At 35.6% G+C, this 24,842-nt stretch overlaps 1 protein-coding gene across 5 annotated transcripts in view; it reads left to right on the forward strand.

Annotated features, from left to right (window-relative positions):
* Positions 1 to 24,842, forward strand: part of PARG (poly(ADP-ribose) glycohydrolase) — a 117,202-nt gene that overhangs the window by 65,232 nt on the left and 27,128 nt on the right. For 4 of the 5 annotated variants that reach the window (XM_041742540.1, XM_041742541.1, XM_041742538.1 and 1 more), the window contains exons 11-14: positions 1,273 to 1,333; positions 5,414 to 5,489; positions 11,694 to 11,841; positions 23,598 to 23,676. In XM_041742540.1, coding sequence (XP_041598474.1) covers positions 1,273 to 1,333; positions 5,414 to 5,489; positions 11,694 to 11,841; positions 23,598 to 23,676 — 364 coding nt within the window. Of the gene's footprint in view, positions 1 to 1,272; positions 1,334 to 5,413; positions 5,490 to 11,693; positions 11,842 to 23,105; positions 23,180 to 23,597; positions 23,677 to 24,842 lie in introns of all 5 variants that reach the window. The other variant, XR_005985907.1, reaches the window with a different exon arrangement.

Below are 24,842 nucleotides of genomic sequence, written 5' to 3' on the forward strand. Positions count from 1 at the left end.
TTTTTTCTAGCTTTGCTAGTGATATTCATTTATGAATTTCTTTTGGGATCTCCTAGTATATATGAAAGACATTTAATATTCCTGCTAATCTGTTAATTTGCTGAATGATGATACTGACATTAGTTTCTTATTAATAGAATTGCTTCTCTGGTGTTTGAATTGTTTGATCTCTTGTGAGTTTTATATATGTTATCCTTTTGCCTTAGAGAAATTTCTTAAGAAAATCTTAAGAATATTTTATAACCCATATTAACAAAATCCACCCATTAATGTTCTACTGTAACTCCTCCATACGATTTTTTGAGTTGTTACTATTTGTGACTGAGAGCGGAGAAATGTGGAATCATCCAGAAAAATGAAATGATTGTCAGGCTTTCAATGGGACTCTACCAGCATTATCACTAATAGTTTCTGACATATCTCTTTGCTTAAGAGCTTTTTGCTTTCTTTCTTTTTTGCTTTCTTTCTTTTTTTTTTTTTAAACAGAAGTGGCCTGGCCTTTTTAGTTTGTTCTTTGATTTGAATCAAATTACTTTTGGCCTGCTGATTTATTTGTTGCTTTTGCCCCTAATTAGAAAACAAAAAAAAAAAAGTAAATCTAACAAAAAAGGATCACATTCCTCTAAAACATACTGCATTTTGATCCCCTTATATCTACTCCTCCTTAAAAACTATGTCATCTTTCTTTTCTAACCTCTTAGAGCACAGTGATTCTTCCTTCCAGCTAAGATGACTTGTAAGTAGAACAATTGCATATCATCTAAGCCCTGGATTTAGCTTTGTCAACTCCAAAGGGCCTGTCAACAATTTTCTTTTTTAATGACAGACATTTTATTTTATTATAAAACATATAAATGTGTATATATTCACCAGTCTTTAGATGTAAGTTTAAGGCTTTTCTCAGAGAAGGAGTAAACATTAAAATTCAAATTCAAATTCGTCTTTATTGTATAAGCTACACTCATTAATGCACCGCTTTTTTTGGTTGAGTTTTTACAAATGTATTCAGTTTAGAAAACTTAACCAATAAGTACCATTGTGCTGTTGTTTGTATAGTTTTGTTTTAGTGAGGGCTTACTATTTTATAAAAAGAATTCCTACTGTAAGGATAATACTGTTTTAAATCGGTTTTCTGTTGTATTCCAACACTAAACTTGATATTTTCCAATTAGTTTTATAACCATTGTTAGATCCATTATTTTACCGAATGTATATAATCTTTCCAAAATCAAAACTTCCTTTGGGTTTCTTTTTCTTCTATTGCTTTTGTAGAACCTACTGGCTTGGTGACATTTACAAGACAGAGTCTTGAAGATTTTCCAGAGTGGGAAAGGTAATAGTAATAAAAATAATCGGGAATCTTAGAATTAGAAGGGCTCTTTTACTGTACTAGGATTCTATTTTGCAACTCCTGGAAAGATGGTTTCCCAGACTCTTAATTGCTAGGGAATTTCCTATAAATGATCAATTGATAGCTCTCATTTTGATAGCTCTCATTGTTGGAAAGGTCATGCTGTATGATTCAAAGTCTGCAAGCCTTTGACTTCTACTCTTTGCCTTAGTTTTTTTCTTCTGAAACAAAGTCCTGTTTAGAATTAAGGAGTTTTGTGTGAAGACACCACTATTAACTGGAACACCAATATTTAATATTCATCCTTATACTCCTCTTGGTTAGCATATTTGTATTTTATGGCTTTTCATTCTGGAGGACAAGATGGAGGAATTTTTTTTTTGTTAATCTAAAGTGTTAATAGTAAAAAAATAAATAAATAAAATAAAGTGTTAATAGTAATTTTCTAGAATTTGTCTGAGTGACCAGAATTTTGAAGTTTGACTGTTCATGTGTACTATTGGCAGATTTCGTGGAAGTTGCTAATTTACTGAGGTTTTTTTCCTTATTGTTTATCTGCAAATAACTGAGAAGAATAGTAACCAATCTGAGTTCATGCAGATTTGTAAATTCCTTCATGCCCTGAACTAGTTAATACATTTCCTAATCCAGAGCAGATCCCCAAAGCACTTAAGAATAGATCAACTTTTTCATCGCATATGAGAACATGATCAAATGTACTGTGCATATTTGTGTTTACATTCGTGTTAAGTCTTATTTCTACTTTCTCTTAATTTTTATTTACGGTTAACTTGAGGAAGTTAACTTGAGGAGTTAACTTGAGGAAGCACATCTACTTAGGTGGCTTTCCTGTGGTGTTTTTTTATCCATCAAAGATGTTCGCAAGGAGAAAGAAAAACTTACTTTAGGAGGCTAACTGCATGGCTGAGATGATTATCAGTAGAAGGAAGTAGGTAAAAGATTAAACAACTGGAATATAAAAACAAAAACAAAATTGAGTAGAAAGGAAGGGAACATGTATAGCAGTTTGGAGTCTTGGCATATTAGAGATGAAAGGGACCCCAGGAAATCATCTGCTCTAACTGTATCCTAAAAATATCAATCAACTCTATAATACCTGTGATAGGTGACAGACAGCTTCAGTAATGGGAAATGCACCATTTCACCTCAATGTATAAGTTCAGGATATTCCCCTTAACTTTGATAGGCACAATTTAACTTGGTAACTTTTCTAACTTGTTTTATTTCATTGACTTCTGTTCTGTTCTGTTTTAGTGCTTCATAAGTTGGAGAATGTAATTAATCAATTTCTCAGACCCACAGAACCAGAACATGCATTCACTTAAAGAGGGAGGATAAAGAAGAGATGAAAATTGTTGGTGTTCCCAAGAGTATGGGGCTAAATGGGTGCCAGGAACTTAGAGGTTTTTCTGATTTCCAAGTTTCTGCCATGTTACAGTTAACCCAGTGATTATCAGCAAATATCTTAGCTAGGCTTAGTTAATCACAGAGATTCATTATCGTCTGTGTCTTTGATTATGACTGGTATGAAAGATTTGCTGGAGCCAAAAGGGGAGGCCTATCAAGAAGGTGGAGGATACTTTAAGAAAGCTGTCTAGCAATTTCATAATTTTATTGAGTATTATACTCTATGTTGACAGCTTTAGTTAGGAAGAATAGTTGAAGAACAGATGAGATTTCTGTTTTGAAGTCCTGAATGACAAACTAGAGATTTCTGGATCATGCTTCTTTATCTTTTCAGTAGTATCCTCATGGGTGGTCTCCCTTAGCATAAAATGGTTAGGAAAGTAGGATCGAAAAACAAACAAAAAGAAGTCAAAAAAAATCAAACTAGTGTCATAACTTTCTATAAGAGATTTTGAAAGTAATTTTTCTAAAGGTAAAGCATACTGGTTACCTGGTTTCAAATTCTTGATGCTTTATTGCGTGGGCAGGTTACTTAGATGGTTCCTGTGCATTGTTTTCCCATCTGTTAAAAAGAGATAGTAGTAATAGGGTTGTTGTGAGGATTACATGACTTAATGCAAATGAAGCTCTTAGAACATATACTGAATTGCCTTCTGTTTAAGGCTGTCAGTCTATTGGACAGGAGCTTCTCCAGAAAGGAGAAGCTTACTGAAATTAGGAAGAAAGTAAATCCCAATAAGGTAAATAGCGCTTCCCCAGTTAAATTGTTTTAAAAAATATATAATTGGGGCGCCTGGGTGGCTCAGTCAGCTAAGTATCTGCCTTAGCCTCAGGTCATAATCTCAAATGTGCTGGGATCTAGCCCTGCATCAGGCTCTGCTCAGCAGGGGATCTGCTTCTCCCTCTCTCACTCTGTGTGCACACTCTCTCTTTCAAATGAATAAATAAAATCTTTAAAAATGTGTATATATATATATATATATATCATTGTTTTAAAAAATCTATCATTCCCTCCCCAAAAATGAATGCAACCCTTATATAAGTTAGGTATTTGGATCTCATCTGTTATATTTTATTATAATTTATATTTTTTATTAAGTAAGTAATCAGGGAAAATCTATTACTGAAAAATGCCCTCACCAAATACTGTTAATAAAATGCAATTGGTTTTTAAATATAATGTAAGCCAGGTAAACACTGTAAGGGAGGAAAAACTTTTTTCTCAAACCAGTCAGGATCTGAAAATTAAAAGGACAAAGACTGATTAACAGACAAACAGAAATTTATTATTTTTTTAAGATTTTATTTATTCATGAGAGACACAAAGAGAGAGGCATAGACATAGGCAGAGGGAGAAGCTGGCTCCATGCAGGAAGGCCGATGTGGGATTCAATCCTAGGACTCCAGGATTACACCCTGAGCTGAAGGCAGATGCGCTTAACCGCTGAGCCACCCAGGCATTCCAGCACACAGATTTATTTGATGTAAATTTTACATGTCACAGGAGCCTTCTTAAGGAAATGAAGGCCCAAAGAAATAGACCCACGTACTTTTATGTCAGATTCAGTGAAGAGTGGACATCTTTGTGGAATATGACAGATTAAGAAGTATGAGGTAATTGTAGTTATCTGGGGAAAACTTAGCAAGGCCTGTTTGTTAGAATTCTTGGCATCCTTTCTTCTTCAGAGATAGGAATATTCCTTTCCTCCAAATACAGAGTGGACACCTTGCACATGAGGGTCTTATTACATGTAGGGAAGAACTGTGCGGAGGGGAGGAGGTCATAGTGACCCTGCTGCTTCTGCTGTTTTCTCAAACTTAATTAATCTTAAGGTATTTGATATCCCATGGTGCCACATTTTGCGGTAGCATGTTAGTGACCATGGTGTATGAAAGCAAAAGAAAATAATTGTGACTTAACAGATACTAGATTAATTCATCAGTTTTATTAACATAAAAGTACCATAGATCAGATTTCTGTGGCCTGTATTTTCATCAAGATATTGCCACCACATACACTCATGTTTATCAAACTACTGAAAATAGACCCCATCTCAATATCATATATGATTTATTGCCAAAGTTTTTTTTTATTTTTCTTCAGGTGCCAACTGTAGGATAATAAAATTGCATAGATCTTAATTTTGTTTTTATATTTTGAGACTTTTTCAACTCTTTTTTTTTTTTAAAGATTTTATTTATTTATTCATAGAGATGCAGAGAGAGAGAGAGAGAGAGGCAGAGACACAGGCAGAGGGAGAAGCAGGCTCCATGCAGAGAGCCTGACGTGGGACTCGATGCAGGGTATCCAGATCACGCCCTGGGCTGCAGGCGGCGCTAAACCGCTGCGCCACCGGGGCTTCCCGACTTTTTCAACTCTTGAAGAGAAACATTTTATAGGAAAAAATATGGATTTCAAAACAGCATGTTATCTCATTTTAATTTAAATATGTATGTTTAGTATTTGAATAAGAAAAAGTTTGGGAGAACCTATACCAAAAATGTTAACCAGGCATGTGTTTCTGGCTTTTAAGATTCGTAATGGTTTTAATATTTCTTCTGTAGTTATGTATATTTTCACATTTTTCCTTAGTGAAGTTCATTAAAAGTAAAGGATTATCTTTTAAATTGTAGATGTGAAAAACCCCTGACTCGATTGCATGTCACTTATGAAGGTACCATAGAAGGAAATGGTCAAGGCATGCTACAGGTAGGTGAATCACAACAGTGTGCTGTTTGGGACTTACTCTTGTCAAGCTTCTGACAGCAAAGGAAGTTTGAAAACCTGTTTATTTCTCTCCTAAACTGATTTAATGCAAAGAAGCATGATAGCAGAATGGAGAAAAACGCCAAACAGATCATTTTGACAGTCTTGGTAATACTGTTATTTGCCAGTGTATGCTGTTTCTTAACGTGCGCCTCTTTAAAAAGCCTTTGACAGAAAACTTTAAGATCTGGGCAACATCAGGTTTCTTAGTTCAGACATTGATTGTAGATTGACAGTGGAGGAAGTTCCCTGGGTATGGTCTTGACAGCTATCACCAAGCAGTTTTGTTCTTTTTCTTTAAAGGCTCTTTCTCTGCTCCAAATGATGACCAGCTTGAAATGTTTTTCTGCCACCAACCTTGTTTAGGTCTTAGGAGACAGATGTCTAAAAGATTGATAAGAAAGACCTCTCTCCCATACGTAACAGCTTTAGGCACATGAGCCAACTCTGCTTGGTGTCCTTTACCTGTTTCAGAGCAGGTAATTTTGTCCATGTCTTGATCTTTGTTATTAATCTGTGTTACTACCTTTATTTTAAATATATATATTTTTGGAAAAAGGAGTTAACAAATAAAACACCCTATGTATCTAGCTAAATTGTTGTGGCACTTAACCTGAATACATGCTTTTCTTTTTCTTTATACTGATTTTTTTTGAAAAATCACTAATCAGAGACAAAATGTAGTGATTTGTGTTCTTATCCAGTTTATAAGAGCATTGTAATCTCGGTTTTCTTTGAAAGATGTTGTACATCATTTCACTTATACTGGAAATTGCTGATTTTTCTTCTTAGATCCTTATTTGATGCTTATATTGGGTCAGAAGCTAAATCAGTTTCCTGAGAACGGACTAACGTCATTCTAATAGAATAACTAAGTCATTCTAATAGAATAACTATGTATACTGTAAAATAACTAGACTGACTTGCGTTTGGCTAGTTATTATATATTTATGCTCTCAGTACTTAATGAAACAGATTCTTTTTAGAATGGCCTCTTAAAAGACATATTAATAATTAAAATCTTCAAAGGGGCAAACCATGTTTTGTTTTAAATCCTTCCCTCTCACTAATTTTTTGAGATTATAAACATTTAGATACTGGATTAACATGTGGTAGTTAAATTTTTTTTTCTTAAATTTTTTTTAATTTGTATTTAATCATTACTTTTTCTTAAATAAACAGTAATTTTGAAATATGCTTAAAATCTGTTCTAAATGAATGTTACTTTTTTCCCCCACATTTCTATCTTGATGACGTTCTTTTCTACAATAAAGTTTTAGATTAACTGAGGGAGTCTTAATACACATGAAATAAACAAAGCTACTGCTAGTTAGCACCACAGGAATGCTGACCTTTCATCACAATACAATCAGCAAGTAATTATTTAGCAACATTCAAGATTGAGATTCTTCCCACTTTTCTGGAATATATTATAGACGAAATGTGAAACTTCAGTAGATTAAAAGAATACCATAAAGGCTTCTATTAATTATTCTCCCTATACATGCCACGTATCCCCAGGAGATCTGGGAATATTATATTGCAGTATTACAAAGCTCCTTGTGTAGCATATAAATTACATTATGCTGAATGGCAACAACAAAACCTCTCTAAGGATTGTTACCATTTCTCCTTTTCGTAAAGTTATAATTCAGAAACTGAGCAATCTGAACACGTAGCTTTAAAGTAAAGTAAGTTGAAAATGGCTAAAAATATAGAAGCCCTCATATGCTTGTTTTCATGTGCTAGAACAGATTTCTTACCTGTAATAGAGAGCCTTTTATTAAGAACTTTTTAAAGTAGTAGACAGTTTTTTCTAAAAGACCCCTGCCTTCAGAGGCGTATTGAGTTTAGTATAATGTATTTATTTCTATGCATACCTTTCAAATAATAAATTTTGGCCTTTTATTCAAAGAATGAATAATAGTATGCACATTGAATATATTTCATTTATCATTACCAAGTTGTACATAAGTTGGATAGAACTTACCTTTTTATTTTTTATTTTTTTATTTTTTTATTTTTTTATTTTTTTTAGTTTTTATTTATTTATGATAGTCACAGAGAGATAGAGAGAGGCAGAGACACAGGCAGAGGGAGAAGCAGGCTCCATGCACGGGGAGCCTGACGTGGGATTCGATCCCGGGTCTCCAGGATCGCGCCCTGGGCCAAAGGCAGGCGCCAAACCGCTGCGCCACCCAGGGATCCCTTACCTTTTTATTTTAATTGTGTACCATGTTCCAGTAAAAATTAAGTTTCATTGATCTTAAACCTTGTTTGTTTCTCATTTGTATTCACAATACTGTTATGCTTAGCTAATCTTTTGATTTTCAAGTGCTGTCCATTTTGACTTTTTGCTAGGTCTCTCATTCCTTCACTTTTTTTCCCCCTGACCTGTTTGAGGCCCTAGTAATTCTTGTCTGAACTATTCAATAGTCACCTAACCAGACTCTGTGATTTCAATTTTACTCCTCTCCAACTCATTCTTTCAACTCTAGCCTAAATTATCGTTCTAAAACACAGGTCTAGTTGTACCTTTTCTTTTTTTTTTTTATTTTTTTTCTTTTTTTTTTTTAGTTGTACCTTTTCTTTTTAGAATTCTAAGAACCTTCAAAATTAAGTAAAACTTTCCTTGACCCCAGAATACCTCATCAGCAACTATAATCCTTTACATACTCTACATTGCAGACAGGCATGAGGTATCTACCTACCACTGTCTTTCATATAGCTCTGCACAGTTGTTTTTTTGCCATGTCCTTGTGCAGTTATTTCCTCTGCCTGAATGTCAGCAAAATCTAAAATGAATGCCATATCCCGTTGCTCCAGTTTTAGTTAATTGTATTATTTGGGAATGATCTAATACATTCTAGTGGGTTCTTTAATAATCATCTTATTCTGCTTATGTGCTGGGATCTCAAGATTACAGATGCTGTGAAGTCAAGGCTCACTTCATATTCATCTTTGTATCACATGGTTCTCAGCACAATATTCAGTTGATCTTTGTTGGACATTTTAAGCCATGAATCACCCAGTGCATAATGAACTTATATATTGTAAGCAACTAATTCTAATCAATGGACTAGGTTAGCCAAAATTCTTTTTCTTTTTTTCTTTTTTTTTTAAGATTTTACTTATTTATTCATGAGAGACACAGAGAGAGAGGCAGAGACACAGACAGAGAAACAGGCTCCTCACAGGGAGCCTGATATGGGACTCAATCCCCGGACCGAGATCATGCCCCTGAGCCAAAGGCAGATGCTCAACTACTGAACTACCCCCAGGCATCCCTAAAATTATTTTTCTATATATACTAAAGAGTTACTCTTTTTTTATTTTTTTTATTTTTTTTATTTTTTTTTAAAGATTTTATTTATCTGTTCATGAGAGACACAGGGAGAGAGAAAGAGGCAGAGACACAGGCAGAGGGAGAAGCAGGCTCCATGCAGGAAGCCTGATGTGGGACTTGATCCCGGGTCTCCAGGATCAGGCCCTGGGCTGAAGGCGGCACTAAGCCACTCGGGCTGCTCGAGTTACTCTCTTTTTAAATGTGATTTAGTATGCCAGAGTATAAAATATATATGATTCTCTGTGATAACTCATTTCAAGAACTTATCCAGTCATATATTCAGTGTTTTTGAAGTTCTTCTCTAATGAAAGAAGACTATATCAAAAGATTCGTATTCTTGTTTTACTCTTCTGTAAAATACGCCTCAAATTACCATTTAGTATCATAATTGCTTTAGAGAACGCAAGTTTTAAGGAATCTTGTGTTTGACAATAGTCTGAAAGTATATGTAAAATAATAGAAAAAAATATATATTAGTCTCTGCCCCTGGTTCTTTGCACAGAGGTCCTAAAACCCTTGTAATATCCTAACTGATAAGTGTACTGGGAGCATCTTTTGTTCTAATATTTGGTCTTTGACCCTGATTCCTGAAACAGAGCTCCTAAATTCTTTGGAATTTCCTAGGTTACAGGAATGTTTTATTCTGATGAGATGACTCTTGGTGGAGTTCCTGCATAGCTTCAGGATGGGGACTGATCACCAAAAGGATTAAGCCATGATTAGAGGTTTGGAACTTTCCACCATAATCCCCAACTTCTGAGAAAGGGAGAGGGACTGAAAACTGTGTTAATGATTGATCATCCTTAAGTGATGAAGCTTCTACAAAACCTCAAAAGTGCAGGATTCAGAGCTTCCAGGTTGGTGAGCATGTGGAAGTGTTAGGAAAGTACCTTGTCCAGAAAGGTGTGGAAGCTCTATACCTCTTCCTACTTACCATGCCCTATATATCACTTCATTTGTTTGTTCATCTATATCCTTTATTATATCCTTTTTAAGAAATCAATAAACTTAAGTGTTACCCTGAGTTTTGTGAGCTGATCTATCAAGCCACAGGAGCAGGTCATAGGAATTTCAACTTATAGCTGGTCAACTAGAAGTATAGTTGACAATTTGGGACTTGCAGTTGCTGACTGAAGTGGGACAGTCTTGTGGGACTGAATCCTTAGCCTGTGGGATCTGATGCGAATCCTGGTAGATAGTGTCAGAACTGAATTGAATTATAGGACCCCCAGCAGGTGTTTCAGAATTGCTTGATGTGTGGAAACCCACATGTCTGGTGTAGAAGTATTATGAGTGTGGTAGTGTAAGAGTAAAGGAGAGACACAAGAGTATTTCTTTATATACAGTATATAAGCCTCTCTTACATTACTTGCTAAATTCTTTTTATGTGTATATGGCTATGTATGTATACAAGGTGTTGTGCATGTGTGTAACCTAACTCCTTGAATACAAAAATCTATGGCAAAGCTGGAATCTATTTCTTACATATTGTTCCATAGAGCTTAGCATAGTGTTGAACACATTGGAGTGCTTAGTAGGTTTAAGACAAACGATGCTGAGTTTGCTTTTTCTTGAGGATTGTGTGATTCATCTTCATTAATAGGAATTTGAGGATCCCATTATAATATAGTACTCCTCAGAAAGCTTATCCATAATTTTAACTAAATTTGAAATATTAGTTGAATCTTTGTTTTTAAGTTTTTATTAAAATTCCAGTTAACATACAGTGGAATGTTACTTTTAAGTGTATAATTTAGTGTTTCAACCCTTAAGTACAACACCCTATGCTCATCACAAGTGCACTCCTTTTTTTTTTTTAACAAGTGCACTCCTTAATCCCTATCACCTATGTAACCTATCCCCACCCTACCCCACCACCACCACCACCACCTCCCCTCTGGTAGTCATCAGTTTGTTCTCTATAGTTAAGAGTCTGTTTCTTGGTTTACTGCTTTCTTTTTACCCCCTATGATTAATTGTTTTGTTTCTTAAATTCCACATGAGTGAAATCATACGGTATGGGTCTTTTTCTGACTTATTTTGCTTAGCATAATACTGTCTAGTTCCATCTACATTGTTGCAAATGGCAAGATTTCATTCTTTTTTATGGCTGGGTAGTATTCCAGTTTGTTTATATACACACACATACACACCCCACTCTTCTTTATCCATTTATCAATTGATGGACATTTGAGCTCTTTCCATAAACATGTGCTCTGATGTTTATATAGCAGCATTATCAGCAATAGCCAAATTATGAATCTTTGTTGTTCAAAAAGGTTTTCTGTTTTCATTTTTTTCTTTAGATATATTTAAAAAATAGTCTAATGTTTACGCAGTTTGGGATTTGCAACTGAATTTAGGGTGAAATTTCCATCTCTGTAGTCTTTCACAGAAGAAAAAGATTACCCAAAAAAGAGCAGTTACTAAGTTTTTCAGTTCTTTTAGGATAAGTGTTTGGTTGCCATATCCTATACGAAAGATAAGATTATATTAAAGTCGTAAGAAATCCATAAATGGAAATTGAATAGTGAATGGTGTAGAAATGATCTTGAAACCTTTCCAAATAAAGTTTCCTTTGATTTGTGGTCCTTGGACTACATACAAGGTTTGTAAACTACAAGTTTGTTAATTACAGTGAGATGGAAAGAGTGCAGTCAACCACAATCTTTTCTTCCTGGGAAGATTACTAATTTGGGGATTGATTTATATGGGAAATGAAAGGAAGAGGGAGAGCACTTCTTTATCACATATGTGGGTATTAGATCATCATTTGACATGCCATATTTTAACCCAAACAGGTGGATTTTGCAAACCGTTTTGTTGGAGGTGGTGTAACCGGTGCAGGACTTGTGCAAGAAGAAATCCGCTTTTTAATCAACCCTGAGTTAATTGTTTCGCGGCTCTTCACTGAGGTGCTGGATCACAATGAATGTCTTATCATTACAGGTTAGTTTTGGAAGTCTGTATGATAGAGTAGTTTTCCTCATCTATGAGTATCTATCATGAAGACTACAGGCTACCCAGATATAGCTATTTTCCACCATGGGCATTAGTCCTGGTATTTTTTTTTTTTTTTAAGATTTCATTTATTCATGAGAGACACAGAGACAGAGAAAGGCAGAGACACAGGCAGAGGGAGAAGCAGGCTCCATGCAGGGAACCCGATGTGGGACTTGATCTCCAGTCTCCAGGATCACGCCCTGGGCTGAAGGTGGCGCTAAACCACTGAGCCACCTGGGCTGCCCATAGTCCTGGTATTTTTAGTGATTAATTTATTCTTGGCTTTTTCAAATTATTACAGTTCTATTTTCCTAATCTTGAGTAAGACATTTTATTCCCACCTTTTCTTTCTTGGCTTCTTTATCTGAGGAACAAGGATTAAAACTATTTATTTACCTCCCAGTTTGAAATTTTATGACATAATGTCCATGAGAAGAGGATAGTGATATGTCTTTGAGCATGTATTCTATTATTATTCTTCCATCATGTTTCCATAGTGCTTCATTATACTTCAATATGAAGACCTATATAAGTAAAAAAGCACAGTTACAGTAGTCCATCAGCATAACAGAGAGCTTTTATAGAAGAGAAGTAAATCAGTAACCTTATGTTTACCCTAATTTCTAATCCTAAGAGAAATAGTATGATGATCTGAGTGGCTTTTCTTGATTTAAATTAATATGGGATGAAGAGAGAGGGAAATATAGTCAAATTTATATTTTAGGTCTATTTTTGAGGTTTAATTTTTTTATTTAAGTTTTTTTGTGGCTTGAGATAATGCTCTGTCACTGTATTTTTTGTGAATGAGCTACCAAAAACTAGTAATTAACTCATAGCTCTTAAGAAATTCTTAATCAGCCACCATAGGAAAGTTAATCCTTTTATTCAGGTAACATTCCCACATAAAAGCCATAATCAGTTATCTGCTGCTGCTACTTTTTTCTTTCTCCAAAGGACGATTTATTTCCTTTTTGAATCTGTTGCTACTTTGAGATTAGTGTAGGAGACTAGACCCTCACCTCGGTTGGAGAATTTGGTTGATTGTTATTCTAAAAAATTACAATGAGAGAAAAACCATCCCTTATAAATTATATCAAATTTATACTAATTTAACCTCCAAAGAAGTACATGCTAGGACTAAGACTCTGAGATCTAATCTTGAAGCTACTGTCTTTGCTTCAGTTATATTTGTAGGCAACCTTCAGGAGAGTATCTAAATTTTGTTGCTTATGTTTTACTTTTAAGATTTTCTCTTTGTCTTTGAATAGTTTGATTATGATGTGTTTAGGATCTCTTTGATTTTATACTATTTGGAGTTCATTGAGCTACTTGAATGTTTAGATAAATTTGGTAAATTTTTGACCAGTATTTCTTTAAGTATTCTTTGTCCCTTTTTTTTCTGCTTCTTCTGGGAATTCCATTATACATATGTTGATACATTTGATGATGTCCTATTGGCCTCTGAAGCTCTGTTCATTTTTCTTCATTCTCTATTCTTTCTGTTCTTTGGACAGGATAATCTCAATTGACCTATCTTCAAGTGTACTGATTCTTTCTTCTGCTTGCTCTAATCTGCTTTTGAATCCCTCTACTGAAATTTTTATTTCAGTTACTATACTTTTCAACTCCAGAATTTGTTTGGTTCTTTTTTTTTTTTTTTTTTAAGATTTTATGTATTCATTTGAGAGAGAGAGAGAAAGCACACACATGAGCAGAGTTGGGGGAGAGGCATAGAGAGAAGCAGACTTCCTGCTGAGCAGGGAGCCCATAACTTGGGGCTCAATTCCAGGACCCTGAGATCACAGTGTGAGCCAAAGGCAGACGCTTAGCTGACTGAGCCACCCAGGCACCTCTGGTTCTTCTTTTTTTTTTTTAGATAATTTCTCTCTCTTTTTTTTTTTTATTTTATTTATTTATGATAGTCACACACACAGAGAGAGAGAGAGGCAGAGACATAGGCTGAGGGAGAAGAAGGCTCCATGCACTGGGAGCCCGACGTGAGATTCGATCCCGGGTCTCCAGGATCGCGCCCTGGGCCAAAGGCAGGCGCTAAACCGCTGCGCCACCCAGTGATCCTCAGATAATTTCTCTTTTTTGAGATTTTCTATTCGTGAGGCATTGTTTGCATACTTTAATTTAGTTCTTTAGATATAATTTTCTTTAGTTCTTTGAACATCTTTAAAATACCTAATATAATGTCTTTATTTAGTAAGTCTAACACCTGGACTCCTCAGGTACAGTTATAGCTGACTACTTTTTTTTGCCTGAGTATGGCCCTACATTCTCTTTTCTTTGCATATCTCAATTTTTTTGTTGAAAACTGGGTATTTTAATAATGTAGCAACTCTCAGAATCAGATTTTCCCCTTCCCACCAGAGTTTGTTTTTGTTGCTGTTTGCTATTGTTATTTAATGACTTTCCTAAACTAATTCTGTAAAGTCTGTATTCTTTTTCGTATATAGCCATTGAAGTCGCTGCTTGTTTAGGTTGGTGGTTAGCTAATGATTGAACTGTGATTACTTTAAATGCTTGGAACCAACAAGTCAGTCTTTTCTGAAGAGCTCTATATACACATTGGGGCTCACCTTCAGCACTCTACCAGGCCATTGACACTTGCTTTCTGCTTGCACTTGACACTTTATTTCTTGCTTGCACAGAGCCTCAAGGTCAGGAGTGAGCTTAAGACATTCTAAAGGTCTTCGGTGAGTATGTATACAGCCATGGTCACACATGTAGTCTTTTGGATTCTTGGAGATACTAAGAACTTTTTAAAGCCCCTTATAGATAGCTCATTCCTCACCTTTTCCTTTGAAACCTTTTGGTTTGGAATGCCTGGGTTGATCAGCAGTTGGAGGTCTGCCTTCAACTCAGGGTGTGATCCCAGAGTTCCAGGATCAAGTTCCACATCGGGCTCCTTGTGGGGACCTTGCTTCTCCCTCTGCCTATGTCTCTGCCTTCTCTCTGTGTCTCTCATGAATTAAAAAAAATAAAAATAAAAATCTTTAAAAAAAAAAAAAAAGAAACTTTTTGGTTAGCCTATCATTTGCCCTAATTGATGTCAACTGCCTTAGGTAGCTATACTAAGCAATTGCCTGCAATTGTTTTCAACAAACACCCCTGAGGATTAAGCTTTTTGCATGGGTTAAGCTCCAAGTCAGGTCAAATAAAGACAGCCTTACAAGGGAGGTCTTTTAGGGAGCCACCAGGCAGGTCAAATGATAACAGTTCTCAGAGAATGGGGCTTTGAAGGAGCTTCATTTCTCTTTTGACCCCTTTTGTGGTTTTTACTGTGATTGCAAACTTGGTTTTTAAGGCTACTCTAGAGTTCAGGAGAGTGGAATAAGATTAGGGAGAGTTAAAATGTTACAAAACTCTATTTTTACCAAGATTCAGTCAATTTTTCCTTAATGAACTCTTCTCAGACTGCTCAAGCCTTTGGTTAATTCCCACAGTTCAGAAGAAGTTGTTTCTCACAATTTTTGCCAGTGTTCTCGTTGCTTTTATGGAACAGAAAATTTTCAGAGGTTTTTACTTAATCATTTTTACTAATGCACCCTTATCTTTTGTAAGTGCTTGTTGGTTTATTTTTTTTTTAATTTTTTTTAATTTTATTTTTTTTAAAGATTGTATTTATTTATTCCTGAGATAGAGAGAGAAAGAGAGGCTGAGACACAGGCAGAGGGAGAAGCAGGCTCCATGCAAGGAGCCCAATGTGGGACTCGATCCCAGGTCTCCAGGATCACACCCTGGGCTAAAGGCAGCGCTAAACCGCTGAGCCACTGGGGCTGCCCTGCTTGTTGGTTTAAAAAAAAAGACTTTCAACAAGTCATTCCACATTATTTGGATATCTTATTATTTCTTATAATATCCCTGTGATTCTGCTCTTCTGGTGATGTAAGGCAAATTGTTAATTTTCTAAGTTTATGTAGGAAATTAAGAATGGAACCCCAGCAAAGAAATTTCCTCTTGGATAGAGCCTCACCTATTTGAAGTTAATAACTGAAATATTTCATCCAGAATTCTGAGGTTGTGATCCAGATTATACCAAAATATAAAGATAAAACCCTTCTATTTTCACTGTTGTCTCAACTCACTTATTGGTCATCTATTTGCAGTTATTATTTGTTATGTGTGCAGATAGGAAGGATGCCATTAGAAGATATTAGGGGAAAAGAAAGTGCCAGGGATTGCAGAATAAAAGAAATTAAACGGTCATATATTGGGCCAATAGATACTTTGAATAGGAGTTTTATAATGTTTTAGAGAGCTCTAAAGGTCTGGAATGTGACTGTTTCCAGCATTTGGGTGTTATCAAATAATACTTCAGAAGATTTTTAATTTTTAGTAGCTAAAGCTAGATTTGAACTAAAAACTCAGAACAAAATATCTCATGAGTTTTAAAGATGAGTTTATATCCTTAAAATAAAAAACTTGGTAGAATGCTGAGCATTTAAACTCAAAACTAATTTGTTTCATCTGTTTCATTTCATTTTTACTAGGAAAGTAGCAGGTCTCTTATTGTGTGCCATTAGTTTTTTTGTAAATAAAAGATGTAATTTTCCTGGGAATAGTGAAAGGAAAACATGAGGATTTTTTTCTTGTTTTAAAGATAGCTTATCCCCAGTCTAAAAAAAAAAAGATCACTATGGAGTTATGTCTGTTCTCTACCTTACCTATAAGTTATTGTAAAATGAATGGAAAATTGTAAATCCATGACTCACCTTCACTTCTATAATTACTTCAGGCTAGGGACATCCGGGGTGACTTTTAACTCTATATTTTTCCCCACATCCACTTAACTCTGTAATAGTGCCTTCTAATTAATATCTGTGATGTGATGTTCCCTTAATGGAAATGGCCATTTCATCATCTGTTTGCTGTTGGATTTCTGCCATCTCCCTTCTTAGGAGACTCTTAACCATGCAGTGCAATCTATCTGCCTGATCAATTCCATTCCTTCAATGATTCATCCAGGCTCAATGAGCTAATGGCTGTGACTATGCTGCCTGAATCTGTAGAAGAGTTTGAGAAATTAGAAATAAATTAAATTTATCATCATTGTGGGACATCTGGTTGGCATCAAACTTTGAAATTAATATGAAACAGGTCATGGAAAAGGCAAATACTTTTATCCAGATAGTGTCATCCCTGTATTTGTTGTGATCCTCCCTGGAGGCAGAGCCATGTGGTAAAACCTCTTGGTATATATAGATAGAAAGAAACTCCAGTCTTCCTCATCTCCTCCCCCCCCCCCACCCCTTTCTCATGTTTTTCTATATCATCCAGGAAAAAACTTTAATACCAAGGGGTGTTACCATGGTTCTAGGAGTTTTATTGTTTCTGTGTGGTGATCACTTAAAGCGATGCCTAGACATGAAACTTACTGAGCAAAATGTTAGTACATTTAATATAAAACCTGCCCTCCAGTGAATCAGATCATCCCAGACATCATAGATCCTTATATCTTTTGTGAATGTCAGCAGATTAGATAGAAAATTAAAAAGTGTACAGACACCACTGCTTATCGTATTGATAATTTTTATAGTGCAAAAACACTAAAGGTTCATTACTCCAAAAAAAACAACCCATTGCCAACTAAAAGATACCAGCTCACTGGGGAATACCCAAATTCAATTGGAGTTTAGCTTTTCTCCATTTTTCTTAATCATGGGAATGAAAGTCAAGAGTGTTTTATCTTATGAATAATCATCAGTAGTATGAATGCTACTAATAAAAGGAGAGTAGATGGCTTTGCTTTTATACAAACCTTATTTCCAAGGGTACAACCCATTGGTACATAGAAATTTTTTTTTTTGTACATAGAATTTTTTTAATCCCCAAATATTTTTTTCTTAAATTCATCATAAACTTTCATTACTAGTAAGAGAAAATAGGAACATTTCTTATCACTAAATCTAAAAACTCATTAATGTGTCACAAACTTTTGCAAAGATTTTAATGGGTTCCTTCTAGTTTTTCCCTTAAGGGAAGATTTGACTTTGAGCATGAAATCTTATAGGCTGTGTTTACAGAGAGGTATCACAAAGGTCATTCAGTCTTCTGTCTCTTGTTTGCTATTACCACTATTAACCTTTGTATTTTCATCATAGTTTATCAATATATTTGAATTTATTTATTTATTTATTTATTTATTTATTTATTTATAAAGATTTTATTGATTTATTCATGAGAGACACAGAAAGAGAGAGAGAGGTAGAGACACAGGCAGAGGGAGAAGCAGGCTTCCCGCAGGAGCCCTATGTGGAACTGGATCCTGGATCCCAGAATCACGCCCTGAGCCGAAGGCAGGCACTTAACCGCTGAGCCACCCAGGCATCCCAATATATTTTAATTTAAAACAAGAATATCTTTTTCAGAAGAGCCAGTTTGACGTACTTTTGAAAGATATCTACTCTGAAAACCCAGGATTTAATTTGTTTAGAGCAAAAGCATCTGTGTGTGCATTTTAGATTTCCCATACTTGAGGAAATTAATCTCATTTCTCTTAGGAAAGACTAAAACCATCCTAAGCTAAAATAGAAACATGATCATTGCTATTTTTTATTTTTCAACCACTTTTCTCTGAAAAGGTATTTGTTTTCATAGTTAAGAGATCAGAGTAGGCAGTTTTGTTTTGTTTTGCTTTTTTATAAATAATTAAAATGAAGCTTGTCCACTGCTGGCAGAAAATAGAAAGGAACAGGACTATTCCTGACTATCTTTATTTCTAGTCAGGTCACTAGACCAGGTTGCTTTTAAACCTCACATAAATGAAATCATGTATCTTTGGTTTCTCCACCTCCCTTTAAGGTAAGTCTGATGACACCAACACTAACCACTTTATGGTTTTGAAGACTTTTAAATTCTTTTTCTGTGGCTTTCCGAGTAATTCTATGAAGTTAACAAGATAAGAATTATTAACAAGCCTGATTTTCAGATGATGAAATAAAGTCCACTGAGAGATTTGGTTATTTAAGGATTCACTTTGGGTCCCTCATGTCTCCTAATCTCAGTATGGTGCTCCTTTTTACCATGCCAGGCTGTCTTTATAAATGTGAATTTTTTTTATGTGTCAGCCATATAGTACTTTCAGATTAAGTCTTTCTGGAATTATAATTTTAACCTCAGTTAATACAATGTTCTCCCTGTTTCGCTTGTTAATTATTATGTTTATGCAACAAGTACTTAATTGCTTCTACAGTCTTTTGTTTTCAGTAGGCTCCACATCCAATGTGGGGCTCAAGCTTATGACCCAGAGATCAACAGTTGCATGCTCTACCAACTGAGCCACCAGGCACCCCCTGCATCTGTATTCTTGTGTTAGAAAATGCTGATGTAGGCACGTATGTTAATGACTTATAATCCCTTTCTTGAGAAGCTGGCAGTCTAGTGAGATAGTTGTGTTTTTAAAACAGCTTTATTGGGATCCCTGGGTGGCGCAGCGGTTTGGCGCCTGCCTTTGGCCCAGGGCGCGATCCTGGAGACCCGGGATTGAATCCCACGTCGGGCTCCCGGTGCATGGAGCCTGCTTCTCCCTCTGCCTGTGTCTCTGCCTCTCTCTCTCTCTCTCTGTGACTATCATAAATAAATAAAAATTAAAAAAAATAAAAATAAAAAATAAAACAGCTTTATTGAGATTTAATTGACATCATAAACTGTATATTTAAAGTGTATAGTTAGGTAAGTTTTGACATGTGACTACATACATGAAACCATCTTTTGCCAATGTTTTAATTGGGTTATTTTTTTATTATTATTGAGTTTTGAAAATGTTTTATATACTTTGGATACAGGTCTTTTATCAGATGTGGTGTATCTTTTTATCATATGTGGTACATCTTTTCATGATCTTAACAGTGACTTGTTTTTATTCTTTGTTTTGTTAATTGTAGCTTTATAATGATTCTTGAAATCAGGTAATGTGAGCCCTCCAACTTTGTTCTTCAGAGTTGTTTTGGTGAATTTTAGAATCAGTTTGTCAATCCAAAAAGCTTGCTGGAATTTTAATTAAGACTGCTTTGAATCCATAGATCAATTTGGGGAGAATTAACATCTTAACAGTATTTAGTCTTTGACACATGAATGAGAGATCTCTGTTTATGGAAGTTATCTTTAATTTCTCACAGTAATATGTTATACTTTTCACTGTATATTTCTTTTATATTTGCTTAGGTCTATCCCTAAATATTTTTTTTAAGATTTTATTTATTTATTCATGAGAGACACACAGAGAGAAGCAGAAGCATAGGTAGAGGGAGAAGCAGCCTCTATGCAGGGAGCCTGATGTGAGCCTCAATCCCGGATCCTGGGATCATGCCCTGAACCAAAGGCAGAGGCTCAACCGCTGAGCCACCCAGGCGTCCCTATCCCTAAGTATTTCATATTTTTTGTTGTAATTGTAAATGTATTCTTTAAATTCCAGTTTCTGATCATTCATTGCTACAATGTAGAAATATAACTGACTTTTTTTTTCTGAATGTTTCTTTGTAACTAGATACAGTTTATTCATTTTGGCAGGAATCCCACCGAATCTATGTGTCCTGCTCTAGTTTATCTTTTGAGGAGAATAGTAATACCACTTTGTCCCAGTGTTTGTGATATTAAGTATCATGACCTGGTTAAGGTAGGATCTGCCAAGTTTATACTCTTTATGCCTCTTTTCTTCTTTTTCTGTCTTTCCCCTTTCTTTTCCTTTTCTCTTCTTTTCTTTTCTTTTCTTTCTCATTATTGCAGTGGCAAGGACTTCACTACAGTGTTGAATTAGGTGGAATGTTTTCATCACTGAGTATGAAGTTAGTTGTAAGTTTTTATGTAGTGGTCTTTAATCAGATTGTGAAAGTTCCTTTTTTTATTCTCAGCTTTGCTGAGAGTATTAATCATGGTGGGTTGAATTTTATCTTTTCTGCAACTTTTATTATGATTACATGGGGTTCTTTAATCTGTTAGTGTGATGGATTTCACTACTTAATTTTTCAAATGTGAAATCAAAATAAAAGCATAATTACTGTGTCTTTCTGATGAATTGACCCTTTTATCATTTTGATTTTTTTAAAGATTTTATTTATTTATTCATGAGAGACACAGAGAGAGAGAGAGAGAGAGAGAGAGAGAGAGAGAGAGAGGCAGAGACATAGGCAGAGGGAGAAGCAGGCCCCATGCAGGGAGCCCAATGCGGAACCCGATCTTGGGTCTCCAGAATCACACCCCAGGCTGAAGGCAGCGCTAAACCACTGGGCCACTGGGGCTGCGCCCCTTTTATCATTTTTTTTGTTTTGTTTTGTTTTGTTTTGTTTTGTTTTTGTTTTTCCCCCTTTTATCATTTTGAAGTGTTCCTCTTTATCTTTCATAATACTCCTCGACTTAAAGTCTATTTTATCCAGTATTAATATAACTATTTTTACTTTCTTATTAGTGTTTTCATGTTTGTTTCTTTTAATTTATAGGTTCCTCTCTCTTTTTCATTCCTTATAAGGTTTTTTGTAAGCAGCCCAGACTGTTGGTCCTGTAGAGTTTCCCATAGTGTGAATGTTGCTGATTATAACTTCATGTAGTATTTGACATGTTTGTTTGTTGTCCATCTGTGAATTAATAGTTAAAATGTAGAGGCCATTTGCAGTCTTGTTCATTATATTTAGTATCTTTGTGTATAATAGCTTCAAGTTGTTTAAGTAACATGTAAGAAGTTATTCTGACCCTAAAACCGAAATTAGTTTGCTTTTGGATGAAGAACTGACTGTTCATATTCAGCATGTCATGATTTGATTTTGTGTTCTTTTTATTTTTATTAGACTTTTTTTTTTTAAGTTTAAGTAATCTTTACACCCAAGGTGGGGCTTGAACTTACAACCCTGAGATCAAGAATCATATGCTTCTCAGACTGAGCCCAGCCAGGTGCTCCTGTTTTCTGTTTCTCTAAATTTACATTTTTTTCTAAATACTGTATATATTCTAGTATCATTTTCCCCCAAAATATTAAGTCTTTGTCACAAATATCTTCAGTATTGGACCTTTACTGCATGAGTGGTCATTTTAATAGTGTTCCAGCTGTCTGAAAAAGTGAGTCTGCTTGTATTTTATTTACTGGCAGAATTAGAGCAATTGCAGTGAAAAAAAAAGTCACTAATCTTTGTTGTCAATGTTATCATGTTTATTCTTTTTTTTAAATTTCTTTTTATATGTGAAAAGTATTATCTTGCTCAGGGTTTTCAGGTTTTCATTTTACTGTTTTGTTGATTCTTGAAAAGTTAAGTGATTATTGAATTGACCATAGGAATTGGAATGATTTTATTTAGTTAAGTAGTGGAACACATCTGGTACCATCCCTCCTGGTATGGCCAGGTCTGATGAAGTAGAAATCTCTGGGGGCACCTGACAGGCTCAGTCTGAGGAGCATGTGATTCTTGATCCCCAGTTGTGAGTTCAAGCCCCACATTGGGTGTAGAAATCACTTAGATAAATAAAACCTTTTAAAAAGGTAGAAATCTTTGTTATGTGGTAAGCTTGGTACATGTTCTTATCAGATGTATTTTAATTATGATTTTTCCCCTTCCCCCCTTCTCATGTCACAATATTCTGGTTTTACAAAGCCCCTTGAAGTAACTTGCATGTTAATAGGCAAGTCCTAGATTTAATTTTAATGATACCTTTCTTAGCAGTAAATGTTTTTATGTTAAATTGCTTTCTCAACAATACAAACTAAATATTACCATCAGATTACTGATATTGAAGACATTGGACCTTTATAAAACAATCTGTGCACTATTCATGAAAGACATTAATATGACAGAGCATATTTCATTCTATTGAGACATTTATTCCCTTATTATGATAAATATTGCAGTGGCTTTTATAGGTGTCATCTTTTTCTTTATGGAAAATAAGTCATTAAGACCGGTGAGGTTTTTTTTCAACTGACATTTGCCGATAGGTATTTCCAGATAGATGTTTATTAACAAAGCCCCTTTAGGGAGCGCCTGGGTGGATCAGTTGGTTAAGCATCTCCCTCCCACTCAGGTCATGATCTGGGGGCCCAGGGATGGGCCACATAAGGCTCCCTGCTCAATGAGGAGTCTGCTTCTGCCCTTCCCACCTCTTGTGTGCACTCTGTTGCGCTCGCTTCCCCCGCCCCCGTTCTTCCACCTTCTCCCCCATCTCTCTCTCTCTCCCTCTTCAAATAGTAATATCTTTTTCTTTTTTCTTTTTTTTTTTAGAAGACCCTTTAGGGGTGCCTGGATGGCTCAGTTGGTCATAGGAATTGTTGACCAAACGTCGGCCTTTGGCTCAGGTCATGATCCCAGAGTCCTGGGAGCCTGCTTTCCTTTCCTCCCCATTAATGCTCTCTCTTGCTACCTCTCTCTCTCTCTCTCTCTCTCTCTCTCTCTCTCTCTCAATTAAATAAAATCTTTTAAAGGGATCCCTGGGTGGCGCAGTGGTTTGGCGCCTGCCTTTGGCCCAGGGCACGATCCTGGAGACCCGGGATCGAATCCCACGTCGGGCTCCCGGTGCATGGGGCCTGCTTCTCCCTCTGCCTATGTCTCTGCCTCTCTCGCTCTCTCTCTGTGTGACTATCATAAATAAATAAAAATTGAAAAAAAAAAAAAAGGCTATATCTTTAAAAAAAATAAATAAAAATACCCTAATTTAGAACATGCAGCTTTTAAGAGAAATCCCTCTGAAGAATAATGGCAGATTGTTTGTTTCAGGTACTGAACAGTACAGTGAATACACAGGGTATGCTGAAACGTATCGTTGGGCCCGAAGTCATGAAGATGGGAGTGAAAGGTGAGTTTGTTTCTGACTTGAGTATTGCATGACCAAAAGCTAAGGAATGTGGGACCTAGTACATTCTGTCTCCCATTTATTATTTCAGATCCTGCTGTTAATCATTCAGTATAACAGGTTCATTAGTATACTAGTATAGTATATATATTAGTATACTATAGGTAATACTAGTAATACCATCTCCATACACAAAAGGGAAGAACAGAAAAATAAAAGCCATAAGTCTAAGATAAGAAGAAGGGCAGAACTCTTGCTCTTTACCTGTCAGCAAATATAAACAGTCAGTGGAGGTTAACTTCCAAGGCCCAGCTTATTTAGATAGGTTTTTATTAGAGCTGAAAGCCTTTAGCCAGCTTATTTATCCTTAATTTTTCTGTGAGATTAAGTAGGTGGGGAAACATATTAGGACAGTTTGCCTAGTGCCATAGAATGATTAACAGCAGGATCTGCAATAAACTTTGCTGTTCCTGTCTCCCTATTTCTTACTGAAAAATATTTTGATACTTTGACCTATTTGCTTCCTCATGAAATTGGTTTGCCAGGGATACACTTTTATAGAAATGATGCCTGAGTAACATTCCATTGTTTATCCATTCTTCTTCTTTATCCATTCATCAGTCATTGGACACTTGGGCTCTTTCCATAATTTGGCTGTTGTTGATAATGCTGCTATAAACATCAGGGTGCACTTATCCCTTTGAATCCGTATTTTTGTATCCTTTGGGTAAATACCTAGTAGTGCAATTGCTGAATCATAGGATGAAGAAAGAAGATGTGACATATAAAAAGAATGAAATCTTGACATTTGCAATGACATAGATAAAGCTAGAGAATATGATACTAAGTGAAATAAGTCAGCCAGAGAAAGACAGATACCATATGATTTCACTCATAGGTACAATTGAAGAAACAAAACAAATGAACATGAGGAGATGAGAAAGAGGCAAACCAGAAAACAGACTCTTTGGAGCACCTGGGTGGCTCAGTGGTTGAGTGTCTGCCTTTGGCTCAGGTTGTGATCCTGGGGTCCTAGGATCAAGTCCCACATTGGGCTCCTCACAGGGAGCCTGCTTCTCCCTCTGCATCTCTGCCTCCCTCTCTGTCTATCATGAAAAAAATAAATAAAAATCTTGGGAAAAAAAGAAAACACTCTTTTTAAAAAAAAA

Source organism: Vulpes lagopus, chromosome 2 (assembly GCF_018345385.1).
Source record: "Vulpes lagopus strain Blue_001 chromosome 2, ASM1834538v1, whole genome shotgun sequence".
NCBI lineage: Eukaryota > Metazoa > Chordata > Mammalia > Carnivora > Canidae > Vulpes > Vulpes lagopus.